The sequence below is a fragment of the Theropithecus gelada genome, chromosome 14, assembly GCF_003255815.1.
Source record: "Theropithecus gelada isolate Dixy chromosome 14, Tgel_1.0, whole genome shotgun sequence".
NCBI classification, from domain to species: domain Eukaryota; kingdom Metazoa; phylum Chordata; class Mammalia; order Primates; family Cercopithecidae; genus Theropithecus; species Theropithecus gelada.
The window spans coordinates 64,469,409-64,495,734 of record NC_037682.1 but is presented as its reverse complement, the minus strand read 5'-3'; the positions used below and the strand labels follow the sequence as shown (position 1 = coordinate 64,495,734).

Below are 26,326 nucleotides of genomic sequence, written 5' to 3'. Positions count from 1 at the left end.
CCTTTCCTCTTCCTTTTAAGATTGAAGGCCCCTGATTTAAGCCTCACTCCCCATCTGTGCCTTCAATTCAGGAATCTCCCTGCTTCCCATTCTCAGCTGCTCCCCACTGATTCTCTCCTTCCTTCACTGAAGCAGTGACTCTTCCTTCTGAGCCCACACCTCATAGGCTTTGCAATTTGAGCTGTTTCCTCCCCTGAGTTGATGCAATGGGGTGAGGTTGCTTTGAGATCTGAGGAAGATTCATGGAGGAGATGGCATTTGAGCAAGCCTTGAAGGCCCCTTTGAGTGCCAGATCTGAAGTGGCTCTTCCCAGCTTCAGTTCCTGCACCCAACACCCTCCACTCCTGGGGCAGGCTGGGTAGGACCAGGAGGTAGATTGACAGAGGGATGCCGGTAGAGAGCCTTGGGCTTCATCGGTCACATTGCCATCCAGTCCACTCTGGCACAGATGGGAAACCCTTCCCTGCTGCTGCCCCAACTCTCCCCAACTTTCTTTTCCTGATCTCCTTATTGCTATTATCCTGCCTTTGGCCTGAAAAGTCACAGAAAACTGAACAATCAGAGCAAAAGTCAGGCAGGCACCCACCAATTCCAGTAAAGGACAGTTGAGGGCATTCCCCAATTGAAGCAAAGGGCAGGTTGAGGAGTCCACCAATCAGAACAAAGGACAGACTGTTCTTTCTGAGCCCCCTAGGGTGGGAGCTGGGGATCAGGTGCTGAGCAGGAACCAGACAGGGGCTAGAGATCCAGAGGTTTGGGTTCTGGACCTGGCTCTGCCCTGACTGGCTGGCTCACCACAGGTTGATCATTGCTTCTCATTGAACCTCAGCTTCCTCATCGGTCAAATGAGGAGACTTAGCTCTCTGAAGCCTGTGGCTTTGAAAAATTTCTCCCCCTGTATCAGGCTCACTTTGTCACCTGGGTCTCTCTTCCCCAAGTCCACATCACGTACGTCAGACTCCACCAAGGGCAGGGCCTCTCAGGAGTCAGCTCGTTGACTCCTCTGCCTCCAGGAAGGAATAGACATAAACTAACACCACCTTCTGCACTGTCTTTAGAGCCCTGGTCTGGGGAGCATGCGTCTAGAAGACTATCTTGGGAGTATTGGGGGCATCAGCTCTTCCTCCCCTTTTTAGTCTTCAGAATTGACCTTGGAAGGCCATAATAGCCTGTGTGTATTGTACACAGGCATCACTCGAGCTCTTGCTCTGTGAATCTGTAAGGAACTGTACCAGTGAGAACATGTGTGTGTATGTGCGCACGTGGATGGTGTCTGAAGGCATGCTGGGATGTCTGCAAGGATGTGGGGTCTGTGACTGTGTGGTGCTGAAGGTGTCTGTGCTGTGATGAGGAGCCTAAGGGTCGAAGGACAAGTGATCCAATTTGGGTATTGTGTTGTCTGGAATCAGTAGCTTCTGATGTCTGACGGCAGACATCTTCCCATGACCAAGATATGTATCTTCATTCTTGAGCAATGGGAGGGACCAAGGAAGCCTGGGTGTTGGAGAAGGTGATGCTGAGTAAGCATCTGGGGAGAAGGCCCACTGCTGCCCTCCTCCTGGGAACACAGGATCCATGGGGGTAGAGGAGGAAACTGCAGCCAAGAAGACCCAGGAGTGAAATTTGGAGCTGAAGCCTGTATGCAAGGCTTCATTTAGAGCCCAGCATGGAGCTTTCTGGCAAATGGGCATTCAGCCCACTCTTGCGCACCCTTGAGGATGGGCAGCTCACTTGCTCCCTCTCTCCTGGTGACCTGTAGCATGCCTTTGTAGTGTGGCCCTGCTTGGAAGAAGGTCCTTCATCCCACTAGACCAAGGCCAGCCTCCTGTGGAATCCTATGGGTCCCCAGGCTGTCCATGGGGCCAGAGTTCAGATCCCCCATCTAGGAGGGTCTGAGAAATTGGAGTTGGAGACTGATAGCCCTGGGTCTCCTCTGCTTTAGATGAGGCACCCCTGGGTTATCCAGTCTTAGTCACATGCAAAACTTGGTTTCCAATTCCCTCCTTTCATAGGTCGCCTCCTCTGGATGAGTCTCATCTTGTCAGCACCTGGGACACAATGGACAGGGGATGGTCTAACTAGACTATAAAAGTGGGGGAACTGTCATTTTCCCAATTGGGTTAACATACCTCTATTAATATGTCCTGCAGTTTGAGCATTTTTATTTCTTGCCAGTCATGCTTACACTGTGGGCTCATGCTGAGCTGTGGTCTTTTAAGACACTCAACTTCATATCATGTTCACATGAATGGGGACCCAGCCATGTCTCCTTCATCTTGCAGTTAATCACTTTGCTTTCTGAACACAGACCCAGCCTTCCACTGGGAAGACATCTGAAAGGACTTCCAAGGGCTTGCGGGAGGGCATGGCTGGTGGATGGTGTGAGTCACGATCTTGCCTTGGCCCTCGTTTCCTTTGTTCTGTTACCTTTCTCTTTGATCCCCATGGCTCTGGCCAAGTTAATAGAGCGAGAAGCAGGGACTTTTGTCTCCGTTCCGGCTCTGCAAGGACGAGTTCTGTTCCTGGGATGGGAAGGCTGTGAGGCAGTCAAGGCTGACGTCTCCTTCTCCTCCTATAGTTGCCAGGGATGGCCCAACTGTTCTCCCACCTTATGGGTCATGCACCCCATAGGCTCTTGATACTCTCAACCCAGCCCCTCACTAGGCTGGAAAAATGAGACTAGGTGAGACCACCTTCCTTCTGGGGAAAGTGAGCAGGACCCAGCTTCAGCGAATATTCAGCTGAGCATCTACTCTGTGTTGGGCATTCTGTGAGGCACTTTTAGGGCTCTGATTCATTTTTATTTTCATTTTTAAGGCTCAATTTCATATTGTCTTCATGTCAGCCTGTAGGGGGCAACAGCCCCAGCTGCTTCCAACTTACAGATAGGAGACTGAGGCTCAGTGACTCAACCAAGACACTCACTGCTCATACACAGTGGAGCTAGGATTCAAATTTAGGTGTTTTTTTGTTGTTGTTTGTTTGCTTGTTTTGTTTTAATTTGGAGCCTTGTGGTTTCCCTACTATGCCAGAATTGTCCTTGACTAGAGAACGAGGGACCTAGAGTCTAGGCCAGGCTTGATCTGTTGACTCACTGTGAGGCCTTTGCTAAGTCCCTGTCCCTGGCCCTTCTTTGAGCCTCATTTTCCCCACTTGTAAGATGAGGGTACTTGAACCTTCTATGGCCTTAAGACTGTTTGATTTTGAGATCCTAAGATCCTGGGATTCCTGAAAGCCTTGGGCTCTGGACTAAGCTGGGGGGTTTTGCTCACAATCCTTTGGGCAGATGGGTCTGCCCTGGCCTGCCCGGCAAAGCCCCTCACTGCCCTCTCCTCTCTTCCAGGATGCTTTGCTGAGTCTGGGCTCTGTCATCGACATTTCGGGCCTGCAACGTGCTGTCAAGGAGGCCCTGTCAGCTGTGCTCCCCCGAGTGGTAGGTGCCCGCCCTTGCCCCACACTTCCCACCCCGCCCCCTAAGCCTTTGACCAGCTCTACGCTGTACCTCATTCAGGGCCAAGGAGGAAGGAAGAGGCAGGGTCCCTGCCCAGAGGACTTTCATGGGGAAATGAAGGGTCTGGGTGGGTGTTCTGAGATGGCTTTCTGGAGGAGGAAGCCTGAAGCGAAGCACCAAGGAATGAACTTGCATAGGAATCCTGCAACAGCTGAGCCAGAAGAGGCCTTAGAGGTTAAGCGGAAAAGCTATGTCTCAGATAATGAAAGGGATTCACCTAGGATAACAGGACGTGGTGGAGCCAGCTGGGTTTTGGAATCCATGCAGCAGGAGAAGTAGAAGGTAGACATGTAGAAGAACTTCCTGGAAACCAGGTCTGGGAGGTACTAGAATAGGGCTCAGCTTTGATGAATAGATGTGCATTGGGTTAAAGTGCCCTGCCTGGAGACGGGAGGCTGGGAAAATGGCCTCTAGCAGCCTTTTAGCATCTTTCTCTTTGTCCCATCCCAATACCATGGATAGTTGCAGGTTTGGGGAAGATGGAGGATGGTGATCATGGTTGCCTGAGCCCAAAGTGCGTTACTGGGGAGATTGTGCCCCTTGTCATCTATTCCAGGCCACTCCCCAACCTGGCTTCAATGGCCACTGTTCATCCCTTAGGCAGGAGGATGGGTAAACTGGCCCTTGAGGCCCAAAGTAGCAGGTTGTCAGTTGTGCCAGATAGAGAGAAGCAGGGGACTTTTGGAGTCTGGGGAAGGGAGTCTGATCCAGCCTAAAGGGCATGGAAGACTTCCTGGAGGAGGAGATGCCCTGACTGAGTCCCGATAGCCTTAAATGTCCTCTTCCCTACTCTAAACACTGCCAAGGGCAGCCTCTGCTCCAGGAAACATGGCCAACTCAGAATGTGACCTTCACATCCCTCCGGAGCCCATTGTCCCTGAATCTGCTTGATGGATGAACCACCGGAGGCCCAGAGAGGGAGGGCGCTTGTCCCAAGGTCACACAGCATGACAGGGATAAATGGGACTTGGTATCTAAGCACCCCCATTCCCTCTCCTCAGCTCTGCCTTCCCCAAACCTCCTAGAAGTTCAGAGCCCAGGAGGAGGGCTAATGAGTGAGCTTTATTGAGTGTGAAATTGGTAGGAAGTGGGTGGCGTGTTGGAGCCCAAAAATAAATCCTCCCAGAGAAGGATGAGACTAAGGCAACATCTGGCCTGGGGTGGAGGCACATCTGGAAAGGGAGGGTGGTAGAAGCTGGCAGGTTGGTTTCTGCAGAGCTGCCCCGAGAGCCTCTGTGGCCACTGAGGCTGCCCTAGGGTGGGAGGAGGAAGTGACTGGCTCTGTTTCACAGGCAGGGTGCCCTGGTGGCTGTGCCAGCCTAGATGCTCTGTGACAGATTAATTGTCTCCCCAAAGCTGGGGGCTGGGATGACAGCTGTGGTCCAGGTTCCTGGGACAGTAGGAAATGTCAACCCTGGCCCCCCCAAGAGACCTATAGGAGGTAGGGAAGCCCTGACTTTCAGGAGTCCTGGCTTGGTTGCACAGAGGGGCTCAGCCCCCAGTGAGGTAAGGGAGCTGAGGTCTGCTTTGCTGCCCCCAGGGAGGGGAGCAGAGATGGGGAGGGGACCCCCGCCCAGGGAGGAGAGCTGCTGGCACCTGGCTTCCTCATCAGCACCCATTGTGGCAGGCAGCCCCGAATGCAGATGGTGCTGATGTGTCTGAAATGGTTCCCTCCTTCTCTCCAATAGACTCAGCTAATTTTAACTCAGAGGACTGAGTGAGGGGGTGGGAGACATACGGACATCCGGAAGTGAAGCAAGGATCTGTCCCCCTCTGCCCCCATGGATTACCCACCCCTCCCTCTGCATGGGTAGGACTTTCTGTGTGACCCTGCCTGGTCTCTCAACCTCTTTGGGCCAAATAACTCAGACCTCTCCCAGGCTGCTGGAAGAGATGGATGACAAGGAGGCTAGATATAGCCGAGGAGTGGGCGGCCTCCTTCCCACTGAATTCTTTATCCCTGAACATCCCACTTAGGTTTCATTCCAGCCAAACAAGAGGGTGTCTGCCCCTCTCACTCCCTTCAGGCCTTATCATTCCCACCCCATGCCACACCCACCACCGAACCTGGCTCAGTGTCTCTGGAAGTAGTGGCCAGGCATCTCCTGGGGATTGGGAGGGAGTGGGGGCTGGCTGGGGACAGCCGATGACAACGAGAGTGGCTGGCAGGATTGTGGACTCTCAGAGTCATGGAAGGCAACTGCTTCTTCTGGGAAGGATTCCACATTTACTGAGTGTGGGCCTTCAAGACGTAGCTCCACTGTCACCTCCTCCCGAAGTCCTCCAGGATACCCTCAGCTGGGAGGCAAACCCTTTTCCACCCTCCTGCAGAGAAAACACAGAGTTGTGGTCAAGGCTATGTTGCATGGGGGTTGGTCAGGGATCCCTAAGGGTTGCCAGTTCTGCTTGGAAGGAATGTAGATTTTTGCCTGTAGGTCAGTGAGGGCAACTACTTCTGCCAAGACATGGCCTGGAACTGAGGCCAGAGCTGCTCTGGGCCCTTGGGGAGGGAGGATTAAAGAGCAAGAGCTTTGATCTCCCTCTGAGGAGCAATCTTTCCAAAATACAAATCTGCTCACGTCTCCCTGCGCACGTCCTGTCCTGCCCCCAGTTCTGTTCGTAAGGCCCATCCCACTCAGCCCTACTGAGCTCGGGCCCATCCCTGGTGCCCCTTCCCTCACTATCTGTTCCTAAATGCTCCATGCTCTATACACCTCTGGACCTACCTGTGTACCTGCAACAAGGCCTGGGAGCCCATTCTGCACCCTGCCCACTCCCTGAATGTGTCTAATTCCCACTCAGTGACAGCTGAAAGGTCACTTCCTCCAAGAAGCCCTCTCCAGCCCCCACGGAGGATGGTGCAGTGCCCTGCTCTGTGCTCCTCCCTTGGCTGGGGTTATAGGTGTGTGGTTTCTTGTAGAGTTGAAGGAGGGATGCTTCCTGGAGCATTCCGAGCCCCGTCCCTGGTACAGCTCAGAGTGGATGCTCGGTTATTGTTTGCTGAATGTCTGAGGCTGGAGTCAGGCAGGGAAATATCCCCGGATGGGAGGTGATTTGTCTGCACCTTCAGTCCTTCAAATTCTTTGCCTGGCACGTTGGGTTTCGGGTGGTAAAGAAAGTCGCAGGTTGATGAATCCTGCTTGGAATTGCCTGCTTGGAATTCCTTCCAAGAGGAGAGGACAAGGCGCTTAGTTCACAAGGTGTATTGCTGCCCTGGCTGCATCTTAGAATCACCTGGAGAGAAAACCAAACAGATCATTGCCAGAGCTCCACTCCCACAGGTTCCATGACCTTGCCCCGCAGACCCCTGCGTGCAGGCTGGGACTGGGCAGCTGAGAGGACCTCTCCACAGGGTTTCATAAGTGCCTTCTGTCCTAGGAAACTGTCTACACCTACCTGCTGGATGGGGAGTCCCGGCTGGTGTGTGAGGACCCCCCACATGAACTGCCCCAGGAGGGGAAAGTCTGGTGAGCCATTCTCTGCACCCCTATTGCCCTCTTGCATGGCCAAGGATTCTCAGGGCTGAGGCACCATCCAAGGTCAACTGGTCTGACCCTCCCCATCTAACCTTGATCTCTGCCTCCCTGCCAGGTGGGATTCATTGGCCAGGTTGCTGACCCCAGCATAGAAGGGCAGAAGCAATGTCTTCTCTTTGTTGGGGAAATGGATAGGCACAGAGAAAGTACCAAGTGATGGTGAATTTTCTCCTTCTAATTGCTTCTAAATGGCTGCGGCCTCCTCAGAGCAGAGTCTCAGAATGCTGGGGCTATGGGGTCTATCAGTTAGAACACCAGCATGCTGTGAGAACTACTGTGAGGCTGGACTTGGAATCCCAGCATGCTGGGCCTGCAGGAGCTCACGGTGCCAACTCCCTGCATCTGAGAACAGGGAGATCAGAAGCAGCGTCCTGCTGAGGGTTCTGGAGCCCCACTGCCTGGGTTCAAATCTTAGCTCCCTGTTTACTAGCTGTGCAACCTTGGGCAAATAACACAACCTCTCTGTGCGTCAATTTTGTTTGTGAAATGGTGATACTAATGGTACTTATAGGATTGTGGGGAGGATTAAATGTGTGTCACACATGTAAAGCGTGTAAGTCAGGCCTGATCCGTGGTGAGGACTGTCTGTTGGGGATTACCATTGCGAGAGAATGCTGGAATCACTGACTTCAGGATCTTGGGATCAGTGCACTTGGCCCCCTGATACCTCGATGCCCATTTGATTCAGCCTCCTCATTTTCCAGATGGGTGGATATCATGAGACATGACCAAGGTCACATGCCAGGTATGAGGCAGAGCCAGGCCTAGGACTCAGGTCTTCTGACTCCTGGCCATTTAGGGGACAGTGAGAGGAAGTGGAACTTACCAGATGAGAAAATGTCGAGGGCAGGCATGCTGCTGGGAGGAGGCGGGCTATAAAGGATGTGGCCATTGCCTGCTAAGCACTGAATGCAGAGCCACTGTGGGGCCCAGGGGGCACTAGGCAGGAGCTGAGGGCAGAGTGGGCACCAGTGGGGGTGCCCCAGAAGGCAGCTCTCTACCCCTATGAGGAGGGCTTTTCCAGCAGGCCAAGTGATCCAGGGACGTGGCTTTTTCAGGTAGCAGCTGAGCCTGGCAAGCCACTCACCTTTCACAGGGGCCATGGAAAGAATTCCTGTTTGAGGATGCTGGACTCATGGTCCTGAGGCCCCTCCTGGTGCTGGAAACCCTGGTTTCTAGGATGCTGGTCTCTCCCCAGCCCTTTCCCATGGAAGGAGTTGGTTCTGCTCTGATAGTCACCTTCCCACCTCCTATTCTCCCACTGAGCTCCTTTCACCTTCCCCGAACAACGTCTCCGTCAAGGAGCATGGGAACAAAGCCACTGCCACCTCTCTCTAGCCTTCATGTCCCATCTGTAAGAGGATCATCTGAAAGGTCTTTAGAATCTTAACGGGAAAAATGTGGTCATGTTCCCCTTTCTCCTCTAATTCTAAAGAACTGCTCTCCTCCAGCAACCCCCACCTCTAATTCTAAAGAACTTTGCTTCATATAAGCTCCTCTCCTCCAGGAAGGCTCCTCGAAGCAGCCTGGGCGGCCTTCCTGGGAGGGATGCAGGAAAACAGGCTCAGGAGGCAGTGGGGGGCAGCTTGCAGGTTTGCTCCACCCCCTGGGACCCACACATGCTCCCCTCAGCTGTCTGGGCATGTGGAGTGGGTGCGTATCTGTGGTCCAGGAATCTTTGAGAGGGCTCAGATCCTTGGCATCAGCTGCCCTTTCAGCATCCTCCCTCCAACCACTTCAGACTCAGAAAGCCCTTTGGAAAAAATACAAAAAAAAAAAAAATCAATTAAAAGTGAATGTTCAAATCCAATTATCCCAGAGCTCAGTGGAGATGGGGAGGTGAGTGCCTGCTGGGAGACAGGGGTTGAAGATTCCAGGAGGAGGGCCAGGGAATGAGAAGACAAGAGGGTCAGGGCAGCGAGGACCTCCCAGGGGACATACCCATCATCAGGACATACCCGTCATCATCCCCAAACAGGAATTCTTTCCATGGCCCCTGTGAAGGTGAGTGGCTTGCCAGGCTCAGCTGCTACCTGAAAAAGGATTAGGGTGAAGGCCCAGGCCCAGTGCTCTCTCTGGTATCTGAGCTTTGCTTGCCCACCTTTGTGCCTGGTGTCTGGTGGTGAGCCCACCTCCACAGTTGGGGCGGAGAGACCCCAGGATTGGCTGGGCCCTGCTCTCAGGAGCTCCCAGCAGGATGGGGACTTGAGACCCAGGTGTATGGAAGAGGGAAGAGCACTGGAATGGGATTCAGACAGGTCTGGATTCTAGCTCAGCCCCCTCCCTGTCTCTCTGCTTTCCTACCTGAGGCCTGGTCTATTGGCTTAATGGATGACAGGTGCCAAGTGCTTGGCACAGGGGCCAGCACACAGCAGGAGCTCAGTGATTGTTACTTGCACCCCCAAGTCCCAACCAGCGATTAGCCTTGAGTGACCTTGAGAAAACACCTTCCTTTCTGGCCTCTTTTTCTGTGAAATGGGCGGGGTTGGGTACAGGGTCCTTCAGATGGTGACCTCTGTGGCTCTGGTTCCCCCAGGAGGGAGAGGGACCGACCTGCAGGCTGCCATGGAGCCTGAGGCTCTCGCAGTGCCCGAGGAGGTGGGGTGTGTGGAGGGTGCTCCTCCAGGAAACCCTGGACGGCTGGCAAACAGCAGCAGGTGTGGCGTGGAGGCTGAATCATAAAGACAGATAAGGAGGCCCGAGGCAACGGGCAGGGAATGGGCTCAGGGCGGTGTGGGGAGAGGCAGGGTGAAAAAGGGTCAAGGCGGGAGTGAGGAGGCCCCCCCGCCCCAGCTCCCAGCCCCACCTGCCCCTGTTCCTGCCACTCTGCAGGGTCTCAGATGCTCAGCTGCATCCCCCCAGTGTGTCTGGCTTTCCTGTCTTCTGGTGCTTGTAAGGGCTGTTCACTCCCTTGTAAAGACCTTTCCTACTCCACTTTCATTTCAGTCAATCCCATTTTTCTTATCTTTCATGGCCTGACCAGAAACCCTCTTGGGGAAGCCTGCTCCACAGTTCCCTGACACTGAGAAGGAACCAACTTTCAGAAAAGGGGTCTGGGCCATATTGGCCTCCCTTAAGGATGGGTCTGTTCACAGGAAGAACCCTGGGCTGGGAGTCAGAGACCTGGGATCCAGGACAACAGGGCTGCAATCCCAATCGATGCCCTCTCCCTGGACCTCCATCTGCCCTTCTGTAAAATGATAGGCTGAACATTCTGATGTTGAGGGCTGGTGAGACTCTGAATTGTAAGGGCTGCAAAGGGCCTTAGAGCTGGAGAGGAGAGAATCCTGGAAGGCTGCCTGGGCCAGGGTCTTCCTGAAAGGAGGCTTCACTTCCCTCTTGTTGGTGCCCCACCTCCATCTCCCAGACTGTTTCAGGCCCCAGCTCTGCCGCCTTCCTCTTCTTGTGTCTCCTGCTATCTTAAAGCCTCTGATTACCTGCTGCTGAGTGCAGCAAAAATCTCAGGCCTTTCAGCTGCAACTGAAGCACCCACCACCCACCTCGGCCCAGGCTGGCTGTCTCCCTCCGCTACCACTTGGGGGTCCTCAGGGCCCATCCCTTAGAAATTTCTTCCGCTAAACTGACCAAGTCTTTCATTACAGAATCTGACCATCCCTAGGGTTTGTCTCGGAGGACACCGGGAACGGTCTGCTCCCATCTCAGGATCCTCACATGCTGGGGGAAGGAGGGCGAAAAGAGGGTCCGGGTCCTGGGGGCTCAGTGAGAGTGGGGGGCTCAGTGAGGGGATGGGGACTCAGTGATAGTGGGCAGCCTCAGTGAGGGGATGGGGACCCAGTGAGGATATGAGGGCTCAGTGAGAGTGGGATGGCCCAGTGAAGGGATTGGGACCCAGTGAGAGTGAGGGGCTCAGTGAGAGGGTAGGAACTTAAGTAAGGGGATGGAGGCTGAGTGAGAGTGTGGGGGCTCATTGAGAGGGTGGGGGCTTAGTGGGGAATGGGGGCTCAGTGAGAGGATGGAGGCTGAGTGAGGGGATGGGGCTCAGTGAGAGGATGAGGGCTGAGTGAGGGGATGGGGCTCAGTGAGAGGATGGGGGCTGAGTGAGGGGATAGGGCTCAGTGAGAGGATGAGGGCTGAGTGAGGGGATGGGGGCTGAGTGAGGGGATGGGGCTCAGTGAGAGGATGAGGGCTAGGTGAGAGGATGAGGGCTCAGGGAGAGGATGGGGGCTCAGTGAGGGGATGGTGGTTGAGTGAGAAGATGGGGGCTGAGTGAGGGGATGGGGGCTGAGTGAGATGATGGGGGCTGAATGAGGGGGTGGGGGCTCAGTGAGAAGGTGGGTGCTCAGTGAGGGGATGGAAGCTCAGTGAGAGGATGAGGGCTAAGTAAGAGGATGAGGGCTCAGTGAGAGGATGAGGGCTCAGTGAGGGGATGGGGGCTCAGTGAGAAGGTGGGGGCTCAGTGAGGGATGGGGGCTCAGTGAGAGGATGAGGGCTTAAGCGGATGGGGGCTCAGTGAGGGGATAGGGGCTGAGGGGATGGGGCTCAGTGAGAGGATGAGGGCTAGGTGAGAGGATGAGGGTTTGGCGAGGGTATGGGGTTTAGTGAGGGGATAGGGGCTCAGTGAGAGGATGGGGGCTCAGTGAGGGGATGGGGGCTCAGTGAGAGGATGGGGGCTCAGTGAGGGGATGGGGGGCCCAGGGGGGGGGGGAGGGCCGGGGGGGGGGGGGCAGTGGGGGGGGGGCTCGGTGAGAGGATGAGGGCTAGGTGAGAGGATGAGGGTTTGGCGAGGGTATGGGGTTTAGTGAGGGGATAGGGGCTCAGTGAGAGGATGGGGGCTCAGTGAGGGGATGGGGGCTCAGTGAGAGGATGGGGGCTCAGTGAGGGGATGGGGGGCTCATTGAGGGGATGAGGGCCGAGGGGATGGGGACTGAGTGAGAGGATGAGGCCAAGTGAGGGGATGGGGCTCAGTGAGAGGATGGGGGCTCAGGGGGTGAGGGCTGAGTGAGGGGATGGGACTCAGTGAGAGGATGGGGGCTCAGTGAGAGGATGGGGGCTCAGTGAGGGGATGAGGGCTGAGTGAGAGGATGAGGGCTGAGTGAGTGGATGGGGGCTCAATGAGGGGATGAGAGCCGAGTGAAAAGATGGGAGCCCAGTGAGAGGATGCGGGCTCAGTGAGAGGATGAGGGTCAGTGAGGGGATGGGGACTAAGTGAGGGGATGGGAGCTTAGTGAGATGATGGGGGCTCAGTGAGGGGATGGGGCTCAGTGAGAGGATGGGGGCTCAGTGAGGGGGTGGGGGCTCAGTGAGGGGCAGGGGGCTCAGTGAGGGTGGGGGTTCCCTGAGGGGATGGGGTTCTGTGGGAGGATGGGCTCAGCAACAGGCTTGGCTGCTTGCTGATGCCTGGGACCTAGTGGGTGTTGGAGGAAGGGGCTTCTCCAAAGTAGAGGACCCGAGAAAGACACACACAGGGGCTCAGAGAAGTGCAGGGGACCCAGCTCTTTCCAGGCTGTTGGCCCTACCAGCAGAGAACCTTTCCCTCGATTCTTTTTCCATTAAACAAATAGTTGTTAAAGGGACGGAACTGCCATAAAATCCACGCCTATTCCTCTCTTCACTCTGTGCCCATCTGTCCTTATCTTCAGTGGGGCAGGCCATGACCACCCAGGCACCCAGTGCTGTCATTAGCCTTCGCCTGGGCAGCTGGCCCTGGGGGGTGGAGTTCCCCACAAGCCCAAGCATGAGCCTGGAAGGCAGGGTGGGGGTGGTGGAGTAGTAAGGGAGGAACTGGAGAGGAGCAGGGAGCTGCTCTAAGTTGAGCAAGGAGCTATCGGGGGTCTGAGCAGTGGACGAAGCTCCCACTCCCATGTGGGTGAGGGAGTCTCAGCCTCAGCACATTCCCCCTTGCAGTCTGTGGGCATCTTTGGAGCCTTCAGGAGGACAGCAGTTCTGGGAGGGCTATGGCAGAGGAAAGGGGCTCCCACAGGGATAGGTTAAGGTGAGCGTGGGCTGTGGGGTCCTATAAAGCTGGGGGAGGGCAGGCTGCAGAGGAAGGTGCCAAGGCTTCCTGAGAATTGAGGGTCCTTGGAAGCCCCAGTGCTTGGGGGCATCTTGGCTTAGTCAGGGTTGGTCTATCCCAGTCCAGCCTCTCTCTTGTCCAGGGCCACTAAGATGATGGGACCCTCACTGAGACAAGGTTTCCAGTGTCACAATCTCCTTATGTTGAGAGTTCTACCCAGGCAGCACGATCAGATTGTTCTGAAATCACCTGACCATTACCGTCCCCTGCTCAAATCCCTCCCAGGGCTCCCCCTGCCCTCAGGCTCAAGCCCAGCTCCACAGGGCCCTGGCCTCTGTCTAGCCTTGCTCTCGGCTATCTGGCCACACCAACCTCCTTGTGGCCGTACCTTTCAGCAGGCACACAGTCTTCTCGCCTCCAAGCCTTTGCACATGCAGTTCCCTGGACATCCTTTCCTGTCTGCCTCAATAGCCTCTGCATGTCCTTTAGGACTCAACTCAGGTGTCTCCCTCTACAGGAAGCCTTCTCTGACTCTATCATACCCTGCACCTGGGCGGGCTGGGGCCTGCTCTTCCTGCCTTTGGCAGAGCCCTCATCTCCCGACTCAAGCGTGGGTCTGTATGTCGATCTCCGCATGTTCTTGGCCTCCTCAGGTGAGGCATATGTCTGACCCCTCTGCTCACCTCAGCCCTCAGCACTTAACCTGACCCAGAAGGACCCAGTGGAATGAGAGACTTGAAGTAGAACCCTCCCCTGAGGTTTTTAGTCTAGAATGCTTACTCTTGCTCTGGCATGGAGGATGAATTGAAGACACCCAGCTAGGAAGCTAGAGGCTCGGGGAGAGGCTGCTCCAGGGTTCAGGGAAAAGGTGTCTCCACGTGAGCGGGGCAGTGACTTGGGCATAGAGAGCAGAGGACAGTTGTGGGTGATACCTAGGAGGTGACTCACTGATCGGATGGGCAGGTGAGGAAAGAAGGCAGGTTTTTGGACAAGCTGCAAAGGACCCAGTGGATGGTTGTGCTGCTTTGCTGTGAGGTGGGGGGAGTGGAGATAATAATTCACATGGGATGAGGGTCCCTGGGCCACCTCAGGGACGTGGGTGGGAGGCTCCAGGTGGCCTTTGAGTATCTGGGGTCTGGAGCTCATGAGTGAGGGCTGGAGAGTCATGAGGCCGTGAGCACGGAGGGGTTTTGTGCAAAAAAGAAGAAAGGCTGAGGACAGATACTTTCGTCAGGGTCCTGGGAGAGAGGCCAAGGCAGCTCCAGTCCAGGGGTGGGAGGGGAATAGTTGGGGGTCAGCAGGATGAGGCTGCAGTGCGCACTGATCAGCAACGCAAGGACCAGTGCCACCTTGTGGCCTCCGGGTAACCAGATTGTCCGAGGCCAAGGAGCTGGGCAGGGTTTGGCCGGGGGTCACCCACTGCCTCCATGAAGCCTTAGCCTTCATCTCATCAGTTTAATCATCAGGAAACGTGGCTCCCATTGCCCTCCTGCCGCCCTACGTCCCTCTCCTTTCTGGGGTGACTGGCAATGTGGACAGCCGGGCACTGGAGCCCAGCACTCCAGGAACCTTAAAGGTCCTGGGTGTAAGGGCTGGAAGGTGGGAGAAACCACCAGTTCCTGTAGATCCTGGATTACTTAAAGTGGCCAGGAAGGAATGGGCCTGGTTCAGAATGCTGCGTGAGCTTGAACGAGATGCTCAACTTCTTTGGTCCTCGTTTTGTCTAGAGTCTGTGACCTAGTGATCTCGTGACTTGCAGGCCACCCCCTCTTTTTCCTCATGTGACCTTTGCTGGGCTTCCCTTAGTGACACTGTATGCACACAGTTCCCCAGGTTTCTCTTCTGTCCAGGCCAGGCAGTTCCTACAAGCACAATTAAGTGGAGGCATGAGGGATGAAGAACCCAGGACAATTAATCGTCAAGGAGTGACATTTGGTGCAAACTCAGGTGCTTAATTAAGCAGGTTGAACCAGAGGCCAGCGGGTAGAGGAGGTGGGTTGTGTGGTGGGACAGAGAGAAACTCATTCTTCCCATACCAACCTCCCCTGCCTTGGTTCCCACCACCCCTCTGCCACTGTCATACCCTGACATTCACACCTGCCCTCCGTTCAAAGCTCACACCTCCACAGGTATTTGGAAAGTTTCCAGCATAGTGGTTAGACCTAGCCCTGGTGCCACCTGGCTGGGTTCAAATCCTGGCTCTACCACTTATTCACTGTGTGACCCTGGACAAGTATTTAGCCTCTTGGTGCCATAGCTTCTCCGTCTGAAAATGAAGATATCTAACTCATAGAATTGCTGGGAACTCTGAGTTCATCTATGTGAGTTGCTTGGGCTGTGCACGGGACGTAGGAAATGGCCAATAAACTTTAGTTATGATGATTACCTCCTGTGCTTAGCACTAAAAGTTGATCAACAATTGTTTTCTGAGGATGGTGACGGGGAGGGTTCTTCTCTCCCCACACTAGTTCTCCTTGGGAAGATCAGAGAGGTCAGGTCACATGCCTAAGGTCAGATTGTAGCAGGCAGCCTAGCTCTGAGCCCCTGCATTTACTTCCTGTGCTCTCCCACTGCCTGGAAGATCTGTGCAGGGCCCCACCTGAGCCTTTACCAGCAAGGGGCACCAGAGGCCAGACTGTGGCTGCCTGTTTCTCCACATAGGGGCCAGGGTCCCCTACTTTTTCACTTTTGCTGTCATCGTGTCCACCCTGAGGCAGGTCAGCTTGCCCAGATCCTTGCACATGTGCAGGGTCCAAACTTTCCTGTGTCCCCAGGCCAGGCCTTGCTCCTCCCTGAGCCAGGAGCTCTCAAGGTGGCATCATGTCCTCTTTTCAGGGAGGCTATCATCTCCCAGAAGCGGCTGGGCTGCAATGGGCTGGGCCTCTCAGACCTGCCAGGGAAGCCCTTGGCCAGGCTGGTGGCTCCACTGGCTCCTCATACCCAAGGTAAGGGCTAGGGGCTGGGCAGGGGCAGGGAGGGACTGTGGCCCCTGCACTCCAGGTCATGTCTGTCTTCTACCCCTCTTCATCTCTGTCTTCTTCTTTCTCTTGCTCTGTGTCTCTAGCAATCCCTCCATCTAATTCTCTCTCTATTGTGCTACTAAACTCTCTGAGCCTCAACTTCCTGACTATAAAATGGGACAATAGTATTTACCTTGAGGGGGTGTTTCAAGGAGGCGCAAGTGAGATCATGCATGTTAAGAGCCTGGCACATGCGAGGGCTCAGTGGCCCATGGCTGTGGTTGTGATGTGCTTGTGCCTGATGCTGGATGGGGCTGTAGTTGTTCTCACACTCTCTCTGTCACTGTCATTGGCCCTATTTCTCTTTCTCTTTTCCTCCATGCCTCCTGTCCGCCATGTCTCTCTCTGCCTCGTGTCTCAGTCTCTCTAGGTCTCTGTCCTCTGTCTCGATGTGGAAAGTGCACAAGACTGGGAGTCAGGAGACCTGACTTGCTGTGTGATCTTGGGCAAGTCACTTCCCCTTTCTAGACCTCAGTTTCCCAATCTGTAAAACAGAGGTGCTCAGCCTCACCTGCCTTCCTCCCTGCAACCCTGAGAGGATCACGAGAAGGTTACGGAGTGAAGGGGTTTCCTTCCGTGCAGAGGCTGTTGCTGAGGTTGTTTTTGTCACTGCCTCAGGACCCGCCTCTATGTTTCTGTGGGTTTTGGGGTCTCTCTGTGTCTCTGTCCTGGCCTCTCTTTGTCTACATCTTTGTGTCCCCGCCCTGGGTCCCGGCTTGGTATCTCTGAGCCTCACCAGCCCTGCAGGAGCACCTCATTGCCCTCTCCCCCTCAGTGCTGGTCATACCGCTAGTGGACAAGGAGGCCGGGGCCGTGGCAGCTGTCATCTTGGTAAGAGCCTGCCTAGGTGGTGGGATGTGGGGAGAGGAGACCACGGGAGGGAGTGGTGGATAGAGCCTGTCTGGGGCGTGTGTGTGTGTGTGTGTATGTGTGTGTGTGTATGTGTGTGTGAGAGAGAGAGAGATGGGAGCCATAAGTGAGGATGGAGTGAGGGGAAGTGGGGGTGTGGGGGTGGGAGGAGTTGGGGCATCTCCCACACCCCAGCCTTCTGCCCCACCTCGAATGGGTAGGATGAAGCCATTGGCCCAGTCAGCAGCTTTCTGAGGGATGTGCAAGCCCCTGCTGGACTCTCAGCCCCCACGAGGTTAGAAGGCCCAGCCATTGGCATACGCAGCGCTAACCTTGGTTTCTCTTTGGGATCCTCCAGATGGGGTGGGGACCGTGTCCAGGAGGGCATGAACCAAGTGAGGTGTGAAGAGAGAGGCTGCGGAGGGACAGATGGACCTAAGGGCCTGACCAACAGAGACAGTGTAGAAAACTAGCCAGAGATTTGGAGTGGCTGGAGCTGGGGGCCTTGAGGACAGAAAGGCCATGGGCAGGCCAGCCAGACCCAGGGCTGAGGCTGGGCAGAAGACAGGTAGCTAGGCGGGCTTCCTGGAGTGGCTGAGGAAGGAGTGTTAGTGGGAAGTGGTGGATGCTGTGCCAGAGCCCCGGAACCCAGGCAAGGCTCCCTCCGCAGCCCCTCGCAGAGTTCCCAGGGTTTCTGCTCCACGGAGGGGGTTGTGGAAGTGCAGAGCCTGTGGGGGTGAGATTCTGTGGCTCTTTAAGTTTCTTCTCCTGTATGGAGGTGGGAGTTCAAACTCTTGTTCTATCCTAGTAACCAAAGGATGAGTTTCCCAAATTGCTATTATTGGGGTTCTGCTTCTGTCAAGGGGGCTGCCATTCCGGTAAAGGGCAGGCTTGGGGGCATGGACAGATAAATGAGCAGGTGTTGGTTCCCCGGGGACTCTTCTCCAGCTCATTAAAATGGAATTAAAGGCTTCCCAGGCGCCTGACCTTTCTGAGCTGCTGGCAGGAGAGGGCGGTGGGAGTAGGGGATGGCTGAGAGGGGAGAGGAGAGGAGGGGTACTTGGCTGGATCTCCTCCACACCCATCTGCTTGACTGAGGGAGCCGAGGCCGCTGCTTGGTTTCTCCGCAAGCTGTTTCCCCCACCCCCAGCTTCTGGAATGGAGCTGCTGTTGCATGGAGTTCTCAGGGGGCCGCCTCCCCCTATTCTTTGCTTTCGGTCTCTCCCAGGGCTGGTCAGCTTTGAGGGGCACCGAGATGAGGGGCTATGTGCAGAGGTGGGGGTTGGGAGGCGGTGGCTGGGTCGAGCACCTCCTTCTCTGCTAAGGGCAAAAGGCCTGGGGTGCCAGGTGCCTGAGAAGGACTTCCTTAGGTTGAGGCTGTGAGGACTGGGTCAGGAGGGAAGCAAGGGGAAGACGTTTGGAAGGTTACTCCCCTTGTGGGCAGAATGCTTGCCATGGCCGCTGCTCACCTTGGCTCAGGCTGGGCCAGAGGCCAATGTGTGTGTGTGTGTGTGTGTGTGTGTGTGTGTGTGTGTGTGTGTGTCTCAGGGATGCTGGTGGGATCAGATCACTTACACTTAACTCACCCAGTAGAACTCTGCTGTGATCCTACAGCAGGCTGGGTGCTGGAGCTGACTCTGCCTTCAGGGAGCTCTCAGTCTTGGGGAAGGTGGGGACACCCTCTCCACCACGGGCCAGATGAAATACTGTTGCCAGCAGGTGCTCTGATGGCAGAGCCTGGAGCAGCAAGTGGTGCCTCACCATGGAGAGAGCATTTGTGTGGGGCCTTGGGGCACGGGTAGGAGGTCCACAGGCAGGGAAGAAGGGAAAGGGGAATCTAGGCAGAGGAGGAATGTGAGTGAGGCAGGAAGGAGGCCGGGGGAAGGGGTGGTGTGCTGAGGGGAGAGTGTGGTCCTGGGGAAGCTGAAATAGGGGTGCATGCTATTGAATAGTATGCTAGCCAGCTGGGCTCTGGCTGCCAGGAGTTTTCAACAACCATCCCTTCATTTCCTCAAATACCCTGGGCAGGGAAGAGCTCTTGAAAGGTGTTTAGATTATTCACATCTGCCTCTCCTCCAAGCCTGCACCTTCCCACTCCTGTGGAAATGCACTTCCCCAGGATGCCCCTCCCCAAGGCATACACGTCTGGCAGATGCTCCCTGGCCCACAGGATCTCACTGCCTCCCAGAAGCAGCACAGGCAGCCCCAGACTTTCCAGCTGCTGCCAGAATCTGAGGGCAGAGGGTGCAGAAGGTAGATGGAGTGCCACAGGGCCGATCTTTTGGGAAGGTCGAGTCACCAGCTTCTTCCTCGACAAGCCCCATTCCCTTCTCTGAGTCTCTGCTCTTAGTATTCATCCACTGATCCACCTACCCATCCACCCACTCATCCATCAGTTGAACAACTATTTCTTGAGTACCCACTGTATGCCAGGCATGGTGTGCTAGGTGCTGGGAACACAGAAGTGACCAAGACAGATTAGACAGGCCCTGCCTTGGTGACAAGCACTAAAGTGAGCATGACCCCAGTTACTTGGGAGGTTTAGGTGGGAGTATTCCTTGAGCTCAGGAGTTCGAATCTGGCCTGCAGAATAGAGTGAGACTCCATCTCTAAAAAGAATAAAAATAACAAAAATATTGCAAAACAAGTGAGCAAAATAAGGATAGGATCACATGTGATGGCAAGGGCTAGCAAGGAAACCCCTTGAGGGAGTCCTGCAAAGGAATGTTGGGGCCCGATAAGGATGCAGTTAGCGAGGGCTCTCTGAGGAATATGCCAGCCAGGTGCAGGCTGTGTGGCTGACTTCTGGGCCTTTACAGCTCACCACTCAAGGTGCCCTGATTGCAGATTTTTTTTGTGTGGAAAGAGTCTTTGACTCTGTTCTTTAATCCTGGGATAATAAGTCTCTTTGAGGAGTGGCGGCCCTTGGTCTCTGGCATTTGATGCCTGATTTGTGCCCACTCTTCCCCCAGCTGCACCAGCCACACCAGCTCCCTGCACGGGGATGGGGTGTTCATGCCATTAACCATTTTGAACCTGGTGAGGGTAGGGACCTGGGGGCTGTACTGGGTTTTTAACCCTCTCATACAGCCACCGTGCACACTGTTGAGTGTTCCCACTGGGCCCCCGACACTTGCCTTGATTAGCAAGAGCAGGTGCAAGTGTGTGTTCCTGTTGGTGAACAAAAAGCCATGAGTGTGTTGGGGCGATTGTGTGTGTTTGTATATGGGGGTGCCAGGTGCATGTGCATGGCTCTTGAGTATGTGAACTAAGTTTCCTGTGTACAGGCATGAATGTGCCTGTGAGGATGCTGTGGACACTGTAAGGGTGGATGTGTGGATGTCTTTGTGTCTGTGACTGCTCCATGTGTGTGTGTGTGTGTGTGTGTATCACCTCCATGGGTGAGTGAGTGTAAATGCATGTGTGTGAGGGCCTGACATTCTTCATAAGAGTGTACATGTGTGTGTTTGTGCACATGCTGAGTGCAGGCAGACCGAGGCAGCCCAGGAACTGGTTGCCCCCACAACCCTAGAGGGGTCCCAGACTTCTCTATTCCTGAGAGATGGGACCAGGTGGAAGGAACAAGAACTATGTCCTCCTCCATGTGCTAACAGTAAAATGCCAACATATTTATATAAGCCATATGCAAATGAACCATAGCCCCAGCTTCTCCTCCCTCCAGCCCCCGCTGTCCCGTAGGAGTCACAGATTGAACCTCATCCAGAGCTTAAGTTTCAACACCATCCTTGACAGCCCAGGTCTCTTCCAGGTTTTCCTGCCTCCAATCTTCTTCCTCCCTCAAATTCACCCTACACCCCATAGACAGTGGCCCTCAGATGCTGAAGTCTGCCATGGCTCCCCAGTACTCTCAGGCTAAAGTCTAACTTCTTAGCCTGGTACTCAAGGCCCTTCTTTCTGTGGTACTATGGACCACACCCCTACCTGGATCCTCGTCTCCCTGAACCACCTACTGCCAGTGTCCTGGTCTCTTCAAGGTCTACTTGTCTTCCCCATGCCAATGCAGGAAGCCTTCCAAATGTCCTCCCCTCTGAGCTACCCACCTAGTTTTCTCTCTCCTTCCTCAGGTATGAGGCTCCACACCTCCTCCCAGTCATGTCCCCCTACTCATCCCACCCCAGTCAGACTGTGAGCTTCCCGAGAACCTGCTGGTCTCCTCCTCCCCATCTGCTCCTGGCAGGAGACCCAGAGCTGAGGCAGGCATTGGCTGCTGACTGGGGAGGGAGGAGAAAGGAGGGGCCCCCAGTGCAGGCACTGTGGGGAGCTCTGCAGGTGGTGAGCAGCTTTGAGTGGGCTCCGGAAGCTAGTGACGCAGGTGGGGAGCCTTGCTGGCAGGGCCTGTAGTGGGTCCCTAGGCTGCCACCCTCCCTCCCCACTGTCTCTCATTTTCCTCTACAAGCACCCAAGTAGGGGTCGGGGAAGGGACTTCACAGAGTATGAAAGATGGGCTGAGTTCCCTGGTGACTGGCACAGGGAACTTGGAGAGGGACAGGATGATGGGGGTGGTGGAGAGAGTGGATCTAGAGGGGGAAAGGTGTGGGCAGAGAACGAGAGGGAGTGGGTGGTGCTGTCTTCACTCTGCCACTTTCTGCTGTGTGATTTTGGGCAAGTCACTCCAGTTTTCTGGCCATGTCTTGCCTGCCAGGTGGAGGCTTGCATCACAGTGGTGAGAATCGCACGTAAGGCAAAGCACTTCACCAACCCATTTATCCATTTATTCATTCACCCATCCATCCTCACCATGGCAGGTGCATCATACTGAACCCATTCCTTTATCCAAGACTTAGGGGCAGCTCAAACCCTAACTCAGAAAGGATAGAGCTGGGAGGCTAAAGCTAATACCACCAATTCTAAAATCAGGACCCGCAGAACTCCATAGGCTGGGAGCTGAAGAGGGGTCTAAGGTCCCTCCATCCCCTAAACCATACACCTGGGCTGTGCTCTTGATGAGTCAGTGATTGAAAAGGCAGAGACAAAAAAGTTTCACATCTTTGGGTTAGTCCTAGGAGACTTCCTACAGGAGGGCATTTTCCTGGAGCTGTCTGGGTGTCAGAAGGATGAGGTTATCACTGAGGCCCACAGACTTGAGTGTGTATGTGTTGGTGGGGACCCGTGTGTGCTGCTCATGGGGAGGGCACTTTGGCAGAGACAGACACTGGGAGAGGTCACAGCTAGTTCCCTTCTCCCATCCCTCCAGGTGCACTGTGGCCAGCTGAGTGACAATGAGGAATGGAGCCTGCAGGCAGTGGAGAAGCATGTGAGTGGGAGCGGGGCCACGTACCATGAGGCTGAAGACCCTTATCACAGCTGGTGGGAAGATGTTCTGGCCAGGGAGCTGGACAGACCTAGGTTTTAGCTTTGGCTCTGATGCTTTTGAGCTGTGTGACCTTGAGCAAGTCACTAAACCTCTCTGAGCCTCAGTTTCACACCTGAAAATGGGAATAATGATAGCACCGACTGACCTAGGGCGGTGGTGAGACAAAACTGGTCAAATACCTTGTAAATACACACGGTTGCCAACTTACAATTTCTTGACTTTTCGATGGATTTATGGGGAAGCAACCCCATCCTAAGTCCAGGAGCATCTGTATTTAGAAAGAACCCTCCACATAATGATACTGAGGCTCTTTCATGCCTGAGACTTTATGATTTTGTGACTTTAACAAGGACTTACGACTTCCTGAGGGGGCTAGAGACAGAAATTTGACATCTTGTCTTGGAAGAATCTAGGGGCTAAAGATGGAGGTAGACACTGTACCCTCCTGTTCCTGGACCGCTGGACGCTCCAGGGGCGGTGGGAGCCCCCGGGGGAGCCCTCAGGAAGGTAGAGTCCAGGGATGAGATGATTGGGACGGCGACGGGGTCCATGGACCCGGCAGGCAGAGGGAACGGCAGGAGCAAAGGCAGGAATCCCGCGGCAGCAAGCGCAGCGAGGGTGGGGCGAGCGGCGCGCTAACCGCTCGGCGTGTCCCAGACTTTGGTGGCCCTGAGGAGGGTGCAGGCCCTGCAGCAGCGCCGGCCCAGCGAGGCTCCCCGAGCCGTCCAGAACCGCCCGGAGGGGGCGGTGGAAGACCAGAAGGGCGGGGCAGCGTACACCGACCGCGACCGAAAGATCCTGCAACTGTGCGGTGAGGACCCGGCCTGGGCAGGTCACGAGGGCGGGGCCGGGCAGAACTTGGAGGGGAGGTGGGCGGGTTAGGCGGTCCCGGGAGCTGGCGGCTGGCCCGGCGCGAAGCTGAGCGGCGCCCGAGGGACCCGGGCACGGAGGTACGGAGGGGCCCTCTCTCCGACCCGCCCCTGGTTCTTGCAGGGGAACTCTACGACCTGGATGCCTCTTCCCTGCAGCTCAAAGTGCTCCAATACGTGAGTCCCTGCGCCCCTCCCGGCCACCTCCCCGTCCTGTCTCCCTCCGGGGACCGACTTCCCCTTGAGCCCTCCATCTCAGTTCCGATTACGGATGTCCCTCCTTCCCCTCTCCTCCACCCCCCTGAAGAGCCCCGGAGAGGGGAGCAGGTGGGGAGTGGGGTGGCCCGGATCCGCGGTCACCCCCTCGCCCTCCCTCGTCCCTCCCTTAGCTGCAGCAGGAGACCCGGGCATCCCGCTGCTGCCTCCTGCTGGTGTCGGAGGACAGTCTCCAGCTTTCTTGCAAGGTGAGGGCCCAGGTCCACTGTAGAGCTGGGTCGGGGCTGGGCGAGGAACTCGGGTCTCCGAGGGGGAAATCCCTTGCCTTTAACCGGCTCCCTGCACTCTGTTCCTCAGGTCATCGGAGACAAAGTGCTCGGGGAAGAGATCAGCTTTCCCGTGAGTCCCTCGTCTGTGTTCTCGTTGGAGTCTGCAGGGGCGGTTGAGGCCGGGTAGACACTCCTGGGATCTGTCTGGAGTATTTGGATCCTCTAGACTCTTGGAATCCGATGGAATTATCTGGATCTTGGCATCTACTTAGAAATGCTGCAGGGATCACAACCTGTGATCATCAGGCTTTATCAGCAAGAATCTCTTAGCATCTACAGAAAGGCTTACCTGGGACCTGCTCACTTCTGTTGGAGTGTTTCTGGATATGGATCTGCCAGAATCTGTTGATGAGAATCCTTGGAGTCTGCTTATCTCTCTCATAGTTAGGGAAGACCCTAGAATCTTCTATAGGGATTCTACCAGAGTCCCCTCCATCTCTGCTCATCAGTGCTGACCCTGTCCACCATTTGAACTGACTGAAGGGTTCTTTGAAACTTCCAGACTTGAGGGTGGGGACAGGTTGAGATCCCCTGACCTGGGGAGTGCTGGGCCCTGACTCAGTCTCTCCTCACCCCCTAGTTGACAGGATGCCTGGGCCAGGTGGTGGAAGACAAGAAGTCCATCCAGCTGAAGGACCTCACCTCTGTAAGTGATGGCCTGGATGACCCAGAGGGGAAAGGGGAGACCCCACTGTCCATCCCCCAGAGCCAGGGTCTCTGTTACAGAGCAGCCTAGGAATGGGGGAGATAAGACCTGGGGACTTTCTACTATCCCATCTCCATGACATGGAGCTTCCAGCCTTGCATGAGTCCCTTAGAACCGCCCATTGCAAAATGTGATGGAGGGCTGGAGGAGGGAAGCATACTCCCCGCTCATTCCCTGCCCTGACTTGTCTCCCCTTTGCAGGAGGATGTGCAACAGCTGCAGAGTATGTTGGGCTGTGAGCTGCAGGCCATGCTCTGTGTCCCTGTCATCAGCCGGGCCACTGACCAGGTGGTGGCCTTGGCCTGCGCCTTCAACAAGCTAGAAGGAGACTTGTGAGTCTTTGTGGGATGATGCAGATCAGGAGATGTTGCTGAGAGGCTGGCTAGGGCTCCACTAGGGTAACAATGTGGGAAGGGTACTGAACCGGGGCTACTGTCTCAGCAGCAGTGGGTTGAACGGTGTGTTAATGCAACAGAATGAAAGTCATGTTGAGGTCCAAGCTGGTTCCTCTTCTCTTCCCACACTTCCTGAAGTTTGGGTTATCTGCTCTTGGGGTATTGGGCTCCCTCCCTTGCCATCCCTGTTTTTGCATTACTGCTAGAAACTGCTAGATGGAGGGGTGGGTGCATTCTGGGTTGGGTGAACCTTCTGGGACTCACAGAACATCATCAACACAGTGGACCGTGGCTAAAGGGAATATGCTTGGGGACTGGGAAAACCTGTGGATCTTTTGAGCCCCTGACAGGGCAGCAGTAAAAATGATACAAAAAAAAAAAAAAAAAAAGAGGTGGGCAGGGCACAGTGGACAGAGAAGCAGGCTTGGAGGCTTAGTTGGGAAGCATATTTCGAGAACTGAGGACAAACCTGGGGTCTAGAAATGGTGTCATAAATAAATTTCATGTCTACAGCAACTCATGAACAGGAGTAGGTGCCTGAATTTTATTGCAAATGGATCTTAGTTCAGGGAGAAATAGTGCTGTGTCTGGTGAGCCATTTCTGTCCTGGGTGCAGGTTCACACTTGGGCTGGCGGGATGAAAGTTTGTGCTGCATCACATAGGTGAGGAGAAGTAGACAGATGAGGGGCTGAGTCCTGATGCAAAGAGATGCTGATAGGATGCTGGCCTCTGGAGTCTAAGCAAACAGGCTGGGTTTCAGGGCCTGGAGCTCCAGCAGGGGGTGGACACTAGAGAGCCTGGGACTAGGTAGGTGTCAGAGCCTGGGCCTGAGGTCTGCTGGAGTAGGGTGGAGATTCAGGAGTCCTAGGTCTGAGCTGCAGAACCTACCAGCATGGAACTGTGTTGACAGTTGGGTGGGCCTGGGGAAACGAAGATAGGGGCAAGGCAGAAGGCAGAATCCGCTAAGGCAGGGAGAATGTGAGATTGGTGGCATCTGGAATTTGTAGGCATCCTAATGGTGGGAGAATTTATGCCATTCAGCAAACAAATATTGAGCACTTAATGTTGCCATCCCAGTGCTGACCAGATGGCCTTGGGAAGGCCTTTGGGGAGGGGAAGGTAGAGGGAATGGGGGTCCAGCAGGGGCCATGACCTCTCGTTGCTGGCTGGGGGATTGGGTTCTGGGATGGCCCCAGAGCTGGAGGAGAGGTGGTATCAGCAGGAAAACAAGATGGGGCCTTGGTGGCAGCCCTGAGGCCCAGGGCAGGGGCAGGGCCATCTCTGGGTCCCACACATTTCAGGGAGTGAGTGTTGAATGACTACCTGAGCCAGGGTGGGGCTCAGCTCAGTGCAGTGACTGCAGAGAAGCTTCCTGAAATACAGCTAAGTAGCCAGAGAGCAGGGGCTCCAGAAGCCCTTCAGCTGTGAGTGGGATGGGGCTGGTGGCAAGGCCAGGGATAGGATACAGTGACAACATTAGCAAAGCTCTCCGAAGTGTTTCCACTATACCACGCTCTGCACTGGGCATGGATGATATAGTCATGGCCCCATCTCATAAGACTCAAAGCTCATTTTCAGGGCGTAG

General features: G+C 55.2%; 1 protein-coding gene across 2 annotated transcripts in view; it reads left to right on the top strand.

Moving 5' to 3' along the window:
• The window catches only part of PDE2A (phosphodiesterase 2A), a 100,244-nt gene that overhangs the window by 62,939 nt on the left and 10,979 nt on the right, over positions 1-26,326 (top strand). For both annotated transcript variants that reach the window (XM_025356775.1, XM_025356776.1), the window contains 11 exons: positions 3,344-3,433; positions 6,890-6,978; positions 15,857-15,966; positions 16,817-16,872; positions 22,106-22,165; positions 22,883-23,036; positions 23,219-23,271; positions 23,484-23,558; positions 23,668-23,709; positions 24,220-24,285; positions 24,547-24,677. In XM_025356775.1, coding sequence (XP_025212560.1) covers positions 3,344-3,433; positions 6,890-6,978; positions 15,857-15,966; positions 16,817-16,872; positions 22,106-22,165; positions 22,883-23,036; positions 23,219-23,271; positions 23,484-23,558; positions 23,668-23,709; positions 24,220-24,285; positions 24,547-24,677 — 926 coding nt within the window. The remainder of the gene's footprint in view (positions 1-3,343; positions 3,434-6,889; positions 6,979-15,856; positions 15,967-16,816; positions 16,873-22,105; positions 22,166-22,882; positions 23,037-23,218; positions 23,272-23,483; positions 23,559-23,667; positions 23,710-24,219; positions 24,286-24,546; positions 24,678-26,326) is intronic.